Below are 18,933 nucleotides of genomic sequence, written 5' to 3'. Positions count from 1 at the left end.
CCCAAGCAGGCAAAACATCCCCATGCTGCTACCTATATCACCATGTGGCTGGGCCAGGAAGATAGCCCCGGAGGTGGCAACTGGCAACGGACCCCCCTCGACCCGCAAAAACCTGCGCACCAGGACCGATTTACCCGGCGGCACTGGAACACTATACACCCACCAAAAACCTTCTTGTGTGGACTATGGAACTGCCAATCTGCTGTCAACAAGGTGGACTTTATCCCAGCTTTATGCCAGCGGTCTATCCCTGGACGCACCTGGCCCATCACCACCGAAACCTGGCTTAAAACAAGACAAAACACCGCCACTCAGGCAGCACCTCCGCAGCTCACTCCTTGCCTTCTGCGCCCATCCCCCGTCTCTCCAGCGAGGAGGAGGAACTGGGGTCCTGGTTGACAAACAAAGGAATATGCTGCCCCCCTCGCGGCTCCTCAACACAACTATGCTCATTGAACACCACGCATCAACGTCCAAAGCTCCCGGTTCAAGGCTCAGTGCAATCGGCATCATAACCGTCCTCCTGGGACCTCTGGGTGACTTTCGTCAATGAGTTGACACCGCTACAGGATGTCCTCAAGCCCTGAACGGGAGTGCCCGCTGGGCTGGTCCTCGTGATTTCAAACATCCATCTGGCAAGCTTACGCCACAGACGTCACCCTCATCAACTAATCGTCTCATGCAAAACTAGTCCGTTGACTCTCCCCAACTCACAAAAATGGCAATCATCTGGGATTCGTCCTTTACCAAAAACTGCAAAAACTGATGACATAATGGTCACAACCATTACCCATGGAACCTCGGACCACTTCGTTCATCCACTTCAACGGTTTCCCTCCCAGAACTACCTACCACCCCTCAACCCCATGACCACCTCTCGACGCAATCTCCGCAACTTGTCTGCCACCCACTTCGCCTCAATCGTCCGCTACTGCCCTTTCCCCCTCCCACAGTTTCTCTCCGCTTCTAGATGTCAATGCAGCCGCAGAATCTCTCAGTTCCACACTAACCGCATGCCTAGATTGCCTGTGCCCTTTTCTTAGAAAAACAGAACCGCTCCATCAATAGCCCCGCCCATGGTTGACTGATGCCTCCGCGTCGTCACGTACAGCACTCGAGCGATACAGAACGGAAATGGCACAAATCCACAAACGCACGCTGACCTGAGGTTAAAGCTTCCAATCTCTCTAGCGTCATCTCTTCATCTGTGTCCAGACTGCTAAAATGGATATTACACAAGAAAATCAGCAGCACAACTGACACAACGGAAATCTTCTCCGCCTTCAAATCGCTGCTCAATCCTCCCCACCCCACCTGCCACCAACCTCACTGCTGACAGCTTTGCCTCCTTCTTCCAGACAAGGTGGGCGATAATCAGCAAACATTTTGTGGATCCCCCCGTGTCACAACCTGCTACTCCCCCGAAGACAACAGCGCAACTCTCTCCTCGTTCACCCTCTCTCAGAAGACGATGGTATCCAAACTGATCATTAACAACCGACCCACCACCTGCCCGCTGGACCCCATCCCTCTAAACTCCTACACGATATCGCGTCCTACAGTAGCCACCGATCACATCCGTGATTAATGCGCTCACTGTCCTCAGGCGTATTTCCAGCGGCCTTCAAACAAGCCAGAGTTACGCCATACTAAAAAAGACTACGCTTAAACCCCCGCCTCGGTTGAAAATATCGGCCTGGTGACACTGCTTCCTTCCTCTCGAAAACCATTGAGAGGGCGGCTCCTCTAAACAAATCACTGACTTCCTCACCCATCACCACCTACTTGACCCAAAGCTAATCGGTTTCAGAAGTGGCCACTCCACCAAACAGCCTTACCTAATCTGTCTCAGACGCCTTAAAAACAGCCAGAGTAACGAGGGCAACATCTGTACTCATCCTTCTCGACTTATCGGCTGCCTTCGATAACAGTCAATCACGACAACTCCTACACCACACCGCTAACATGGGCATTACAAGGCTCTGCCCACTCCTGGCTCGAGTCCTACCTCGCTGGAGCTCCTTTAAAATGTGTCTCGGCAAGGTCGTCTGTCTCGACTGCATACCCTCTCCACGGGGTGCCGCAGGGGTCGGTGCTGGGTCCCCTTCTGTTTGCCTCTACACCACCTCGCTGTCCCATGTTATCCGCTCACAACGGCTTCTCCTACCACTGCTGATGCCGATGCACACAAAAAGCTATACCTGTCGTTCCAGCCGGACGACACCACGGTCTCCGCACGCATCTCCCGCCTGTCTCTCTGATCCGTCAACTTGGATGAAAGACCACCATCTCCCTTAATTGTCAAAAAACCGAACTCCTGGTCATCCCTGCCCATGAGTCAATCTGCCATGACTTCAACCTGAAAATTGGTACTGCACCATTACCCCTAACCATGCTGCTAAAAACCTGGGCGTGGTACTAGATGATCGTCTTTCTCTCTCTGAACACATTTCCTCCGTAGCGAGGTCATGTCGTGATGCATTGTAACAATATTAGAAAAATCAGACCGTACCGACCCAATATGCCGCTCAGCTCCGATTCAGGCTACAGTCGCTCCCGCCTCGATACTGCAACTCGCTCTTGGCTGGCCTAACCTGCTTGCGCGATCAAACCTTTGCAAATGGTCCAGAATGCCGCAGCGCGACTGGTTTCATCAACCTAAAAGGTCACATGTCACCCCACTCTTCAGCGACCTGAACACCACTGGCTGCCTGTAGCTGCCAGAACTAAACACAAAGCTCTGACGCTAGCCACAAAAACCATCTCAGGATCTGCCCCTGCCTATCTCAGCGCCTTACTAAAGGCTCACGTCCCGACCAGGGCGTTACGCTCCGCTCATACAAACCGTCTAGTTGTACCCTCGCCTCTCGCAAAGCAAGGTTCTCTAAACTCTTCTCTGTGGTCGTCCCCAAATGGTGGAATGACCAACGGCTACTAGAACAGCAACATCCCTTTCTACCTTTAAAAAACTTGTTAAAAAACCTTCTTGTTTCCAGAATGCTTCCCTGCCTAAAAAAACTAACAAAACTAACAACTATCTGTGTCCTTTACACCTTTCTCAGCTTATGTCCTCTCTGTAAAGTCGCTTGGAAAAAGCGTCTGCTAAATGCACATGTAATGTATGTAATGTAGAACCAGGTGAAGTAGAATATAGAACCAGGCGAAGTAGAACACAGAACCAGGTGAAGTAGAACACAGAACCAGGTGGAGTAGAACATAGAACCAGGTGAAGTAGAATATAGAACCAGGCGAAGTAGAACACAGAACCAGGTGAACTAGAATATAGAACCAGGTGAAGTAGAACATAGAACCAGGCGAAGTAGAACACAGAACCAGGTGAAGTAGAACATAGAACCAGGTGGAGTAGCTCACCTGTATGTAGAGACTCCCACACAGCGAGCAGCTCCACTGCAGTTGCAGGAACAGGAAACACACCACATGACCTTTGACCTGACCCACAATGCACCTCTGCTCCCTGCTCACTGCCCACAGACCCAGATGCCATCATGGGGAGCAGGAGGCCGAACAGCACTGACGAACGAAACATAAACATCAATCAACCAATAATCAGTCAGTCAGTCAGTCAGTCAGTCAGTCAGTCAACCAATAATCATTTAGTCAGTCAGTCAGTCAACCAATCATCAGTCAGTCAATAACGACATAAATATACGACTCATGTTGTTATCAGTTACCTCGTATCTCCAAGGATGACAGTTATGGGCTGGACAGGTTTAAATAACTGCAGTAACACTTCCTGCCTGAAACACACACCACACACATTTGTAATTAAGATTTACATTACTGTGTGTGTGTGTTTGTGTGTTGTGTGTGTGTGTTTGTGTGCTGTGTGTGTGTGTACTTGACAGCCTCCTCTGGCATCAGACAAGCAGCAGGTTGTTGCCTTGCAAACAGGCCAGGGGGTAGGGGGTGTGACCTCAAGTCCAGGTACCACCTGAAGACTCTCCCAGTTTGGTCACCCACTGTGAGCCGCACACCTGCAGCACACACACCTGTTTTCATTTGAAGCTAAGACTATTGCTGGACTCGCGCAGGTAGACTCGCTTGTCTTAACCCAAGTAGGTCTTCACACGAGGAGGGCTTCAGACGAGGGCTGAAGCAGAATGCTTGTTGAAATAGGTGCAGGTGCCACTCCCTGAGTCCGCCCTCTTTTGCAAATTACAAAAGGCTGTGGTTTCGGGGGCGTGTCACTTGTTCACACCTGAGTCCAATCCAGTTTCTGGTACAGCAGAGTAAAGTTAATCCTAGTTAAATTACCTGAAGTGAATTCTAGAAGATCTTACTGTCAGCTGTTGACTCCACACTTTCTTCAAGCTTGTCCTATGTTCTACTTCACCTGGTTCTATGTTCTACTCCACCTGGTTCTGTGTTCTACTTCACCTGGTTCTGTGTTCTACTTCACCTGGTTCTGTGTTCTACTCCACCTGGTTCTGTGTTCTACTCCACCTGGTTCTATATTCTACTTCACCTGGTTCTATATTCTACTTTTATAATTTCCTTTTTGATGACGTGTGATGAACTCTATGGCCTGTAGAGGGCGCTGCAGGACTCTAGTCTGTGACTGAACCCTCTCTGTCTCTGTCTCTGTCTCTCTCTCTCTGTCTGTCTGTCTGTCTCTCTCTGTCTGTCTCTCTCTCTGTGTCTCTCTCTCTGTCTCTCTGTCTCTCTCTCCCTCTCTGTCTCTCTGTCTCTCTCTCTCTCTCCCTCTCTGTCTGTCTCTCTGTCTCTCTCTCTCTCTCCCTCTCTGTCTGTCTCTCTCTCTCTGTCTCTCTGTCTCTCTCTTTCTCTCTCTCTGTCTCTCTCTCTCTCTGTCTCTCTCTCTGTCTCTCTCAGTCTTGTTCCAGTCTTCAGTGTCGTTCGACCTCGTCAGTCTTTCAGTCCAAAGCAAAGTAAGAAGTTTACTGTTACGTCTTCTTCTCTTTCAGTTCAATGTTTGTATGTGCAATGCATGTTTACAAGTGTGTGTGTGTGTGTGTGTGTGTGTGTGTGTGTGTGTGTGTTGATCAGGCTGGTGATTGACGATGGGACAGGTGAGGCTCACGTCTGGTTTGCAGGTGCTCTGGTTCGTCCTCTGCTGGGATTGGCTGATTCTCAGTGGGAGGGGCTTCAGAGAGCGCTCAGGGTCAGAGGTCACATCAGGGCCTACCCCGGGGGGCGGAGCCTGGTCAGTACCACTTCCTGTTTTACATCACAGCAGCTGTCACAGCTGACCAATCAGTGTCTTTGTGTCTCTACCTGTGTCTCTCTCAGGTGTGTGTCTCTACCTGTGTGTCTCTCTCAGGTGTGTGTATTTACCTGTGTGTGTGTGTGTGTGTGTGTGTGTGTGTGTGTCTCTCTCAGGTGTGTGTATTTACCTGAGTGTGTCTCTCAGTTGTGTGTATTTACCTGTGTGTCTCTCTCAGGTGGGTATATTTACCTGTGTGTGTGTGTCTCTCAGGTGTGTGTATTTACCTGTGTGTGTGTGTGTGTGTGTCTCTCTCAGGTGTGTGACTCTGATGACTCCCTCCTCCACTTCCTGTTGTGTGTGTGCAGCAGTGACGTTGTTTGTCGTCAGCTCTCTCTCACCTGCAGGAAACACAACAACCCGAGATCAGAAGGTAATCGTCAATGTAGAGTCAGTGTATACAGTCGGTGTGTAGAATCAGTATATACAGTCGGTGTGTAGAGTCTGTATATACAGTCGGTGTGTAGAGTCAGTATATACAGTCGGTGTGTAGTCGGTATATACAGTCGGTGTGTAGTCGGTATATACAGTCAGTATATACAGTCGGTGTGTAGAGTCAGTATATACAGTCGGTGTATAGAGTCAGTGTATACAGTCGGTGTGTAGAGTTAGTGTATACAGTCGGTGTGTAGAGTCAGTATATACAGTCGTGTGTAGAGTCAGTATATACAGTCGGTGTGTAGAGTCAGTATACAGTCGGTGTGTAGAGTTAGTGTATACAGTCGGTGTGTAGAGTCAGTATATACAGTCGTGTGTAGAGTCAGTATATACAGTCGGTGTGTAGAGTCAGTATATACAGTCGGTGTGTAGAGTCAGTGTATACAGTCGGTGTGTAGAGTCAGTATATACAGTCGTGTGTAGAGTCAGTATATACAGTCGGTGTGTAGAGTCAGTATACAGTCGGTGTGTAGAGTCAGTGTATACAGTCGGTGTGTAGAGTCAGTGTATACAGTCGGTGTGTAGAGTCAGTGTATACAGTCGGTGTATACAGTCGGTGTGTAGAGTCAGTGTATACAGTCGGTGTGTAGAGTCAGTGTATACAGTCGGTGTGTAGAGTCAGTATATACAGTCTGTGTGTGTAGTCAGTATATACAGTCGGTGTGTAGAGTCAGTGTATACAGTCGGTGTGTAGAGTCAGTATATACAGTAGTAGCAACCTAAAAGTTTCCGTTCAAGCTGAAAGCCAGCTGAATGGCAGCCGTCTTACAGCTGACTTCCAGCCGGCTGCCTGCCATGTTCCGTGGCCGCAGTGACCCCCCTCCTTCTCCTGGGCGTGTCTGTTTTTTACTGTAACTCCACCCATTCATGTAATTACAGGGTATGACCAGGAGATGGCGCTCCTCTCACAGAGTTCTTTAAAGTTGTTCTACCTGGAGATGACGTAGCTTACACACCTCGTTAGCATTCTCATTGCTCAACCTTTCGTTTGCACTTACAGTAATGGGCCCTCGCCCACATTGCCCATAGCTAAAACCGTCCCTGTCCCAATGTCACAGATCACAGAGCGGAAAATGCAGCTGTTTTGACTACTGCATACTATACAGTAGCCGTTATGATTTGAGCGTGTTCATGAATTGAAATTAAATTGAAGGTGTTTATATCCAACATGTCAGCATTCACCAAATCAACAACATCTAGGCTGTTCTGTCTTTACTAGTGGTGGGCCGTTATCGGCGTTAACGTGCTGCGTTAACGTGAGACTCTTATCAGGCGATAAAAAAATATCACCATTAATCTATTCTCAAAGCTGTTCCAGCCTCTCAGGTCGCTTTTTAACTTTTTTCTCTTTTGTTCGTTTTTGTTTTCTTCACTGTAACTCCCTGTCGTGTTTTTTAAATGCCGCTTCCACCTAGACAGCTGCCTTTGTTTACTCTGGGAAACAGCTGATTGCGCCAATGTCGGCCGGCATTGGCGCAATCAGCTGTTCGATTGGCGCATTAATCTATGGCCACCACTAGTCTTTGCATAATTACAGGAGCGTCTCTTCTCTTGTGTTCGCGCCTCTCTCTCGCTTATCTGCATGTAAACAACAAACTAACCCTTAAAGAAGTTCCAAAAAACGGTTCGGACGTCACAGGGCTGCCAGGCCTGTGTGTCAGACCTGCCGATGCAAGCCAGAGGTTTTTTTAAATTAACAGTTTATTTGGAGGGGAGGGCTTGTTGTTGTTGTACGCGACATAGAGCTGCAGAGACGAGTGTTTTGGAAGCCCTTTGTTATGCAGGTATTTACTGTAGTGCACGCTTTAGGCCAGGTAAACCATACAAACACCTCATTAGCATTATCATTAATGGTCAAGTATGTTTGGTTTTAATAAATTTTGCAGTATATATGTTATGTTTTTATTCTACATGGACCCACTGTTTATTTTCCACTATGCCCCACTCCATTATAATAATACACCGCACAGCTTTTGAAAGTTCAGAGATTAGTCTGTTGCAAAAGGCCACGGTGACTCTTGTTTGCCAAAACTGTATGTCCTCGATGAGCTCCTGTTTTGTGCCTGGCTTAGCCTCCTTGTGAATAAAGTCTTTCATGGAATGCCTAAATATAAGTTTGATGGTTTCATAAGCTTATTCTGCAAACTTTATTAAACCCAAACATACTGACTTATTTCATACTTAATTCGCCCATAATTCTTTCCATTTACACTTTACACCATTTAGCCTATGGTCACTGTTTAAATCAACAACATCTAGACTATTCTGTCCTCACCTAATTACCGAAGCCTCTCTCTCTCTCTCTCTCTCTCTCTCTCTCTCTGTCTCTCTCTCTCTGTCTCTCTCTCTCTCTCTCTCTGCATGTAGTGAAAGCCACAGCTGGACATCAGTATCCATCATACTGTACAGTATACTGTACTATCAATATGGCCACTATGGCGTTCAGAGGAATGTGTTTCATACTGCAGGCTTCAGAAAGCATCAAACATATAACTCTTAAAAAACAGTTATGGGGTGGTCGGTAGTGTGGTGGGTTGTGCAGGCGCCCCGTGTGTAGAGGCCACAGTCCTCGCTGCAGCTAGCCCCGGTTCGAATCCTGCATCAGACGGCCCTTTACTACTACAGTCACAGAAACACGGGAACTTTTGAGTTGCTACATCTGTAAAGCAGGGATGTTAACGGTTAATCGGTTAATTGTCGAAAAGAATTTAATCGATTAAATGAAATGAATCGGGTTAACTGAATCTAGAGCCATTTACCACACAAGTTTTTTCAGTGAAATGTCATGGTGTCGCCAGTTGAGGTCGCCATTGCTCAATCTAGGCCACACCGAACGTACCTGAACGTAACGGCACACAAACGTGAGGCGGTCCAAACAGAGTATGGAGCATTTCAAACTAAGTAATGATGACAGAGACGCTCAGTGTAAACTCTGCGGTGCTACGTTTAAGTTCAGCAGCTCTACGAGTTCGTTAAGATAACACCTTCAAAACCTGACGTGCTAGCAGTTAGCCACTAAGAATGAAATACATGTTAATGCTAACATGCTAATGCTAACATGCTAATGCTAACATGCTAATGCTAACATGCTAATGCTCAGCTCTCTCGTCACTCTCAACATTTCTGCAGGACATTTTTTAATCGAGGCCGTCTAATTTTCCTGTCCCCGTCCTCAGGGATGATTGCAGCTGTGTTCAGTACATGTTTCTGTTTCCAGGTGATCTTACTGTGACCTTTCTCAGAACACGGCAGATTATAAGTGGTGCTGCTAATGTTTCAAGTTTTTCATCTAAATACTTTACCAGATAATGATATGTAGGCTTCATACTGTGCAGGCTAAGGCCATACTGTGTAGCTTTAAAAAATATTTCATGTTGCTTAATGTTTCACATGCAACAGGTGAGCCAGTGCACAATTATTTTTTTTATGTATTTCAACTTACTGTGCAGAATTTATTTTGGTTAAATGCCGTATCTGTACCGTATCCCAACTGGTACAATAAAACATTAGAGGAATATAACATGCATTTTAAATTCAGTATATAAGCAACATTTAGCTTTATGTTAAAGACACCGTGAGAAATGTTCTCAGGAAAAAAGCAGCTTATCAGTTAATCGTTAATCGATCGATAAGGTCAGTCAACTAACGATTAATGAATTAATCGATAATTTGCATCCCTAATATAAAGTCAGTGTATAGAGTCGGTCAAGTTTTTCCTCACTGGAACCGAGGGTCTAAGGACAGAGGGTGTCACTCCCTGTACAGATTGTAAAGCCTCAGAGGAAAATGGACTTTGTGACTTTGGGCTGTACAAATAAAATCTGATCTGATTTGATTTGTATAGAGTCAGTGTGTGGAGTCGGAGTGTGGAGTCGGTGTGTGTGGAGTCGGTGTGTGGCGTTGGTGTATATACAGTCGGTGTGTGGAGTCTACAGTACAGAGTCTATGACTCCCCCATGACTCCTCCTCTCACCTGGACAACACCTGCAGACCGGCGGCCCTGTTGATGAAGTTCATGTTGTTTGTTTCAGAGATGAAGAGGTTCAGTCGAGGAGAACGAGACTTCATGACCAGGATGACGCGTCCTCTACAGCTCACCTGTCTGCACATCAACACTGACTGACCTCACCTGGACACAGACAGGAAGTCAGCTACAGGAAGAGGTGGAGCCAGCTCACCTGCACTTCAGTTTCCTGTTTACAGAACAAATGTTTCAAACGTTGTTTAAATTATTAAACCTTCATTTGTTTCTCCTCATGTCTGTGTACTTCACACCACAGCTACCTGTTGTCATGGCAACACAACAGTCCATCACACACCTGACAGTCACACCTGAGGAATGAACCTGATGTTTATTACAGTGTTATAATGTGATGATGAACCAGCAGGGGGCGTTCCAGCTCCTTCACTGCTGCTGCTCATCATCAACTCTGCCTAGCGACAGATGACAGAGAGCCGGTGTTTTTAATTGGCTGAGCTGTAAATGAGACCGATCAGTTTAATATCTAATTAATATTCTTCATGTCATCAGGAGCAGGAAATCAAATTAAATCAGTTTGATTTAGACGTCTGTCTCGGGTCTCCTCCCAGCTGGACGTGGAACACCTCCAAAGGAAGGAGCCCAGGAGGATCCTGGTGAGATCCTGAACCACCTCAGCTGGTTCCTCTGGACCTGAAGGATGAGCGGCTCTGCTCTGACTCCTCAGCTGATCTCTAAGCTGAGCCTGGACAGGGTAAACTCATGCAGACCTCTTCTGTCCTCGATCTCCTTCTTTCAGTCAGTACAAAGATCCTGAGCAGAGGTGAGGGCTGGAGATGGACTGGATCATCACTGAGCGGTCCGGTAACGTCCACAGAACTGCAGACGCCGCACCAACCCACCGGTCCATTTCATCCCTCGTGACGAAGAGTTGATTCAGTCTGAGGTCAGACTGACGTCCAGTGACTGAACCTGTTCTCTCCTGTAGGGGGCACCGCTGCTCCTTCTCCCTCTGCTGCTGTTCAACATCACACTGCTGCTCCTGGAGACTGATGACTCATCAGCAGCTGTGTCTCTGATTGGCTGCTGACTGAACAGGAAGTGAAAATAAAGAGCTGGGACTTTCCAGAGACGCTGCGTTCAGGTGTCTGATGGTAAAACAAAAAAAAGGAAGCTGAACAACAAAGTGCTGACCACAGACGCTGCTGCTGCGGTCACATGACTGCTGACTCATCGTACATGCCCAGTTTAACACGCGTGTTGTGGTGAAGCTCGCAGCGTCCTGCAGAGACACTTTAACCTGAGTCAGTTCAGGACGACCTGGATCAGATCAAACTGCTCCAAAGTGAAAGTTGTCCTGATGTTACCTCAACGTTAGCTTCACGTTCTCCATGGAAACGTCCGTGGACCCTCCACGGTCCAAACACCTCAGAAACTCTCTTTCTAGAGACTTAGTTACTTTAGATGGGATCACCCTGGCCTCCAGCTCCACTGTAAAGAATCTTGGAGTTGTTTTTGATCAGGATTTGTCCTTTAACGTCCACATAAAACAAATTTCGAGGACTGCATTCTTCCACTTACGTAACATCGCTAAAATCAGACGCATTGTCTCTCAGGCGGATGCAGAAAAACTAGTCCACGCATTTGTTACTTCAAGGCTGGACTATTGTAACTCTTTGTTATCAGGCTGCTCCAATAAGTCTCTTAGGACTTTGCAGTTAATTCAGAATGCTGCTGCACGTGTTCTGACAGGAACCAAGATCAGAGATCACATCTCTCCCATTTTGGCTTCCTTGCATTGGCTCCCTATTAAATCTAGAATAGAATTTAAAATTCTTCTCCTTACTTACAAAGCTCTTCATGGTCAGGCACCATCTTATCTAAAAGAGCTCATAATACCTTATTACCCCTCTAGAACACTGCGCTCTCAGGACGCTGGGTTCCTTGTGGTTCCTATAGTTTCCAAAAGTAGATTGGGAGCCAGAGCTTTCAGCTATCAGGCTCCTCTTCTGTGGAACAAACTACCTTTCTGGGTTCAGGAGGCAGACACGGTCAACACATTTTAAGAGTAGACTGAAGACTTTCCTTTTTGATAGAGCCTATAGTTCTCAGGCTCAGGTGGTTTTCATGGTGTGACCTGTTGAGTCAGTCTGGACCTGCTCTGTGTGACAGAAGTTCTGTTTGGATGTGGACATTTCTAAATAAAGTTGAATTGAGTTCCCAGACTGAGGATGGAGGTCTTTCTGGACTCTGAGAGACTCTGCAGGTTCAGGACTTAGAGGTTCCCTCATGGAGTCCACCTGCCTGCTGCTGTCCTACAACAACCTGCTCTACCTGGTAACTGATGAGTCATCAGCAGCTCTGTCTCTGATTGGCTGTTGAGAGTTGGGACTTTCCACAGAGCTGCTGCCACGTTCAGGTGCTGCAGGAAAACTCAGCGTCCTCATGTTAACTGCTGCAGCTCGTCCTCAGTGTCAGAGGGAAACGTGGTGAAGTCCTGGTTTTACAGAGACCCCTGAAGGCACCGTGTGGTCAGACTGGTTTTGGTGGTGAACCAGAGAACGAGGAAACTGGAAGTCAAACTGTCCCAGTTCAACAAACAAACAGAGAAATAAATGTTCTCTTTTCTTTCTGTTCTTTTTATGATTTTAGAACAAATCAAACTTCAAAACAAATGTTCAAATTATCATCAAGTTTTTTTTTAAAAACTCGTCCAGTTTGTTTCATCGTAAATCAGTGAACGCCATTCTCCCACAATGCACTGCTCAGAAAAAACAACAAATAAAACCTTCAACATTCATTTTGTTTGAGCTTTGATCACTGAGCGTGTTCGACGTCACATTAATTATTGTTATTTAAACCAACAAATGACGAAACTTTAATAAACTAATGAGTTTAGCTGCTGTTAGCTCAGTTGTAGTGCTGTTAGTCAGTTTGTAGCTGCCGTTAGCTCAGTCTGTTAGCTGCTGTTAGCTCAGTTTGTTAGCTGCTGTTAGCTCAGTTTATTAGCTGCTGTTAGCTCAGTCTGTTAGCTGCTGTTAGCTCAGTTTGTAGCTGCTGTTAGCTCAGTCTGTTAGCTGCTGTTAGCTCAGTTTGTTAGCTGCTGTTTAGCCTCAGTTTGTTAGCTGCTGTTAGCTGCTGTTTAGCTCAGTTTTGTAGCTGCTGTTCGTCAGTCGTTAGTGCTGTTAGTCAGTTGTAGCTCTGTTAGCTCAGTTTGTTAGCTGCTGTTAGATCAGTTTGTTAGCTGCTGGTAGCTCAGTTTGTAGCTGCTGTTAGCTCAGTCTGTAGCTGCTGTTAGCTCAGTTTGTTAGCTGCTGGTAGCTCAGTTTGTAGCTGCTGTTAGCTCAGTCTGTAGCTGCTGTTAGCTCAGTTTGTAGCTGCTGTTAGCTCAGTTTGTTAGCTGCTGGTAGCTAATGCTAAAGCTCATTCTGTAAAAACAAACGTGGACCTGAAGAAACAAACAAACTAGTTTTTTAAAGTCTCAGCTGAGAAAGAGTTTTGTTTGTTTGATCGTCAGGTTTTCCTCACTGGTGATGTCAGAGGTGCTGTGGTCAGTGATACCTGAATATTTACTACAAAGCAGTTCAGCGTGTTATGAAGATATGAACTATGATTGACAACCGACAATTGTTTTTTCATGAGGCAGGAGCTCTGAGGCTGAACCTGATCTTTGGCTTCACGTTCGTCACGTACAGTTCTTTATATCCAACGTTTCATCACTGAGGAAACAATCAGGACACGTTCAGGATTTCTTGGGAATCATTAGAAAGTGTGTTGTTGCTGTAACCATGGTAACTCATGGACACGCTCAGTGAAGGTTTATCAGACGTGTTCTCTCAAACGAGGCCGTCCATCAGAAACCACTTGATACCTGACAGACGTCCAGCGTGAGTCTGACTGAGTCAGTCAGCTCAACACTGTGAACAGTGAGGAGCAGCATCAGTCCACCTTCATGTGTGGACCCCCGCAGATACAGGACACAGCAGACACACTGTCCACTGATGGACATCAGACCAGAGGACACCTGGACTGTTCTGATGAGTCCAAATCTGAGAGTTCTGGTTCAGACCGCCGTGTCTGTGAACGACGCTACATGGTACAGTCACCTGACCAGTCACCTGACCAGTCACCTGACCTCCACATTCACCTGACCTCCACAGTCACCTGAGCTCCACATTCACCTGACCTCCAGTCCCTGACCTTCACGTCACCTGACCTCCACATTCACCTGACCTCCACATTCACCTGACCTCCACAGTCACCTGAGCTCCACAGTCACCTGACCAGTCACCTGACCTCCACAGTCACCTGAGCTCCACAGTCACCTGACCAGTCACCTGACCTCCACACTGACCTCCACACTGACCTCCACAGACCCTGCCCCCACCTGACCCCACAGTCACCTGACCTCCACCCTGACCTCCACAGTCACTGACCCTCACCACTGACCTCACACGACCTCCACATCACCTGACAGCACCTGACCTCCACAGTCACCTGACCTCCACAGTCACCTGACCTCCACAGTCACCTGACCTCCACACTGACCTCCACACTGACCTCCACACTGACCTCCACAGTCACCTGACCAGTCACCTGACCTCCACACTGACCTCCACAGTCACCTGACCAGTCATCTGAGCTCCACAGTCACCTGACCTCCACACTGACCTCCACAGTCACCTGACCTCCAGTCACCTGACCTCCAGTCACCTGAGCTGATCAGCTGTAACCAGAGTTTGAGCAGATGAAGAGGTGAAAGCATCAGTCCAGAGATCTGATTCATTAATGTTGAAATCTAAACGTTGCTCAGTGACGTCACATTAAACAAAGAAAACAAAGCTCCACTTAAAAACATTTCACAGCAGTTTAATGTTTTTATTGTTCATAAACTTTGACCTGACAGAAATGATCTGAATGACCAAACTGTTTTTATAAATACAATGACCACATGAACATTATTTATTATACATGTAATTAAATCTTATTCTACAGGATAAATCTGTAAACTCACTTTAGAACTACATTCAGAACATCTGCATTTTATTTTGAAAGGCTCTCTATTAAAGAAAAGCTCTAACCTTTATTTTGAAAAGTCTTCACAGAGACGTATTGATTATTGATCAGGTCGTCACGTCTGTGAGCAGCAGCAGTCTGTCTCTACCTGGTTACTGATGACGTCATCATTATCACTGCACTCTGATTGGCTGTTAGAGTTCAGCTGCTGCTGGAGTTTCTGTCAGTCCTCAGACTGGTTCAGGTCTACAGAGAGTCAGGTGGTTTCAGGTCTACAGTCAGACTGGTTCAGGTCTACAGTCAGACTGGTTCAGGTCTACAGAGAGTCAGACTGGTTCAGGTCTACAGAGAGCTGCTGATGAAGATGATGAAGATGATCGTGGTCCTGGTTCTCTCCTCTGTCCTCTGTGTGTCAGCTGACAGTAAGTTACAGGACAGACAGACAGACAGGTTAACACAGACAGACAGACAGATAGACAGGTTAACACACAGACAGGTTAACAGACAGACAGACAGGTTAACACACAGACAGGTTAACACACAGACAGGTTGACAGACACACAGACAGACAGGTTGACAGACAGACAGGTAAACAGACAGACAGACAGGTTACCACACACACAGACAGACAGGTTGACAGACAGACAGGTTGACAGACAGACAGGTAAACAGACACACAGACAGACAGGTTAACAGACAGACAGACAGGTTAACACACAGACAGGTGAACACACAGACATACAGGTGAACAGACAGACAGTCAGTTGTTTGTGTTCTGTCTTCAGCTCTACATGAGGACCTCTGTATCTTTGGCTGTTCAGCCTCTGATGGAGAGTTCATGTACGGTCTGGATGGTGAAGAGACTTGGTACGCAGACTTCGTCAGAGGGAAAGGAGTCGAGCCTCAGCCCAGTTTTGTGGATCATCTCAGCTATGAGGAAGGAACTTATGAATCTGCTGTGGGTGCTCTAGCGGCCTGCAAACAGAACCTGAAAATCCACATTAAAGCCTTCAAGGACTTCCCAGTGGAGCGCGGTAAGACAAACATGTTTCATGTTTCTGTCTGTAAATACTCTGAAGACATTTTACACTGAATGATCATAAAGTTATGAAAGTGTGTGAAATACAAGTACATTACCATGGCAACACCCTGACTTCCTGTTCACTCCTCTGCATCAGCAGCCGAGGATCATGGGTATTGTAGTAGTTAGACAGTGAGAAACAAATCACATGATGCAGAACACAGCTGTGTGCTGAACTCAGAGACAGACAGAGCTTCATGTCCAAACCTGCAGACAGAGATCAGTGTGAACGTCCTCTGTGCAGCTTCATGACGTCACAGGGACTCACCAGGGGGGTTGGTTTGATTCCCACACCTTCACACACTGGACCTCAGACTGATCCTGATGATCACAGCAGCAGCTCAGAGCTCATGTCCTGTGTTTCTGTCCAGATCCTCCGTCCAGTCCGATGATCTACACCAAAGACGACGTGGAGCTCGGAGAGAAGAACGTCCTCCTCTGTCATGTGACGGTGGTTCTTTCTGCTCTCCTGTGAATCGACTGGACGAAACGGAGTTGAAGGGACCGAAGGAACACGCATCAACGTTCCTCATCCCAACAAGACAGGTTCCACAGACAGACTCCAAAGACTGGAGGTTCACCCCACGCTGGGAGACGTTTAGCAGCTGCCCAGTGAACATCTGTCCGTGCAGCAACACACTGACCAGAATCTGGGGTGAGAAACCAACCATTTAAACTGCACACACATACAGATTGTGCAGTGTTCCAGGGTCTCCTGTCCCAGATTGAGGTGAAGCGAGCAGTGGGTGTTCAGGTTTCTGGTGTGTGTTCTTGTTCTGCCAGATGTGGGGGGTGAAGGCAGCAGTGGTGTCATGTGGTTCTGTTGGTGTTCTGTCCTCCAGATGTGGGAGGTGAGCAGGCAGTGTGTTCGCATGGTTTATCTGTGTGGTTTCTTGTCTCCAGATGTGGAGGTGGAAGCAGCAGTGTGTTTCATGTTGCTGTGTTCCTGTCCCCGATGTCAGGTGGGAAGCAGCAGTGTGGTTCATGTTTTTCTGTGTGTTCTGTCCGCCAGATGTGGAGGTGGAAGCAGCAGTGTGTTCAATGTTTTCGGTGTTCTGTCCCAGATTGTGAGTGAATGCGCAGTGTGTTCAATGGTAATTCTGTGTTCTGTCTCCAGATGTGGAGTGAAGCAGCAGTGTTTCAGTTTCTGGTTCTGTCGTCCAGATGTGGAGGTGAAGCGCATTGTGTGTTCTGTTTCTGTGGTTCTTCTCCAGGATGTGGAGGTGAGCAGCAGTGTTCATGTTTTCTGTTGTTCTGTCCTCAGATGTGGAGGTGAAGCAGCGTGTGTTCATGGTTTCTGTGTCTACTGTCGTCCAATGTGGGAGGTGAAGCAGCAGTGGTGTTCCAGGTTGTTTCTGTGTTTCTGCTCCAGATGTGGAGGTGGAGCAAGCAGTGTGTGGTCATGGATTTCTGTGTGTTCTGTCTCCAGAATGTGGCAGGTGAAGCAAGCAGTGTTTTCATGTTTATGGTGTGTGGTCCCAGATGTGGAGGTGAAAGCGCAGTGTGTTCGAAGTGCTTCTGTGTGTTCGGGAGGGGGAGGAGAGGGGGAGGGAGGGTCTCCAGATGTGGAGGGTGAAGCAGCAGTGTGTTCATGTTCTGTGTGTCTCCTGTTCCCAGATGTGGGTGAAGCAGCATGTGTTCTGGTTCTGTGTGTTCTGTCTCCAGATGTGGAGGTGAAGCAGCAGTTGTGTTCATGTTTCTGTGTGTGTTCTGTCCTCCAGATTGGAGGTGGAAGCAGCAGTGGTGTTCATGTTTCTGTGGGTTCGGCTCCGATGTGGAGGTGAAGCAGCAGTGTGTGTCATGTTTCTGTGTGTTCTGTCTCCAGATGTGGAGGTGAAGCAGCAGTGTGTTCATGGTTTCTGTGTCGCCTGTCTCCAGATGTGGAAGGGGTGAAGCAGCAGTGGTCATGTTTCGTGTGGTCTGTCTCCAAGATGTGGAGGTGACAGCAGCAGTGTGTTTCAGTGTTTGTGTGTTCTGGTCTCCAGATGTGGAGGGGAAGCAGCAGTGTGTTCATGTTTCTGTGTGTCGGTCGTCCAGATGTGGAAGTGAAGCAGCAGGTTGTTCATGTTTCTGTGTGTTCGGTCTCCAGATGTGGAGGTGAAAGCAGCAAGTGCGTTCATGTTTGTTGTTCTGTCTCCAGATGTGGAGGTGAAGCAGCAGTGTGTTCATGTTTCTGTTTCTTCGCCAGATGGTGGAGGTGAAGCAGCATGTGGTCATGTTTCTGTGTGTTCTGTCTCCAGATGTGGAGGTGAAGCAGCATGTGTGTCATGTTTTCTGTGTTCTGTCTCCAGATGTGGAGGTGGAAGCAGCAGTGTGTTCAGGTTTCTGTGTTCTGTCTCCGATGTGAAGGTTGAAGCAGCAGTGGGTGGTTCATGTTTCGTGGGTGTTCTGTCCTCCAGATGTGGAGTGAAGCGCAGTGGTTTCATGTTTTCTGTGTGTTCTGTCTCCAGATGTGGAGGTGAAGCAGCAGGTGCGTTCATGTTTCTGTGTGCTGTCTCCAGATGTGGAGGTGAAGCAGCAGTGTGGTCATGTTTCTGTGTGGTCGGTCTCCAGATGTGGAGTGAAAGCAGCAGTGGTGTTCATGTTTCTGTTGTTCTGTCTCCAGATGTGGAGGGAAGCAGCAGTGTGTTCATGTTCTGTGTTCTGTCTCAAGTGTGGAGGGAAGCAGCAGTGGGTTCATGTTTCTGTGTGTTCTTCTCCAGATGTGGAGGTGAAGCAGCCAGTTGTTTGCATGTTTCTGTGTGTTCTGTCTCCAGATGTGGAGTGAAGCAGAGTGTGTTCATGTCTGTGTTCTGTCTCCAGATGTGGAGGTGAAGCAGCAGTGGTGTGCATTCCTTGCTGTTCTGTCTCCAGATGTGGAGGTGAAGCAGCCAGGTGTTGGACCTGCCGTGTTCTGTGGACTGGGTCTGACTGTCGGTCTGCTCGGCGTGGCTGCTGGAACCTTCTTCCTCATCAAAGGGAACGAGTGCAGCTGATTGGTCGGGAGCGATGATGTCACGTTGGGGGTTCTGAGGATCAGGTGTTGGACTCTCGTCTGAAGAAAACCTGGACCAGGTTCTGAATGGTGGTCTGTGTTTTCCTCAGGTGACGGTGTACGTGGGCTGCTCTGGGCCTCCACAGTAAACCTGCGTCAATTGATCAGGTGTTGACATGTGGGATGAGAAATATGATTTGATT

General features: G+C 47.5%; 2 protein-coding genes across 2 annotated transcripts in view; both read left to right on the top strand.

Annotated features, from left to right (window-relative positions):
* ctc1 (CTS telomere maintenance complex component 1) overlaps positions 1-9,937 on the top strand; it is a 31,793-nt gene extending 21,856 nt beyond the window's left edge. Inside the window, exons 22-25 of the mRNA XM_027276608.1 lie at positions 4,849-4,907; positions 5,026-5,182; positions 5,501-5,615; positions 9,712-9,937. Coding sequence (XP_027132409.1) covers positions 4,849-4,907; positions 5,026-5,182; positions 5,501-5,615; positions 9,712-9,803 — 423 coding nt within the window. The 3' untranslated portion in view covers positions 9,804-9,937. The remainder of the gene's footprint in view (positions 1-4,848; positions 4,908-5,025; positions 5,183-5,500; positions 5,616-9,711) is intronic.
* A 4,956-nt stretch (positions 9,938-14,893) lies between these two features.
* Positions 14,894-18,933, top strand: LOC104939356 (mamu class II histocompatibility antigen, DR alpha chain). The gene is given in 6 exon segments (XM_027276617.1): positions 14,894-15,097; positions 15,461-15,709; positions 16,128-16,239; positions 16,241-16,331; positions 16,333-16,411; positions 18,610-18,933. Coding segments are annotated over 6 exon segments (717 nt in total). The 5' UTR covers positions 14,894-15,033; the 3' UTR covers positions 18,732-18,933.

Source organism: Larimichthys crocea, unplaced genomic scaffold (genome assembly GCF_000972845.2).
Source record: "Larimichthys crocea isolate SSNF unplaced genomic scaffold, L_crocea_2.0 scaffold468, whole genome shotgun sequence".
NCBI lineage: Eukaryota > Metazoa > Chordata > Actinopteri > Sciaenidae > Larimichthys > Larimichthys crocea.
This window is presented reverse-complemented; position numbering and strand designations above follow the sequence as displayed.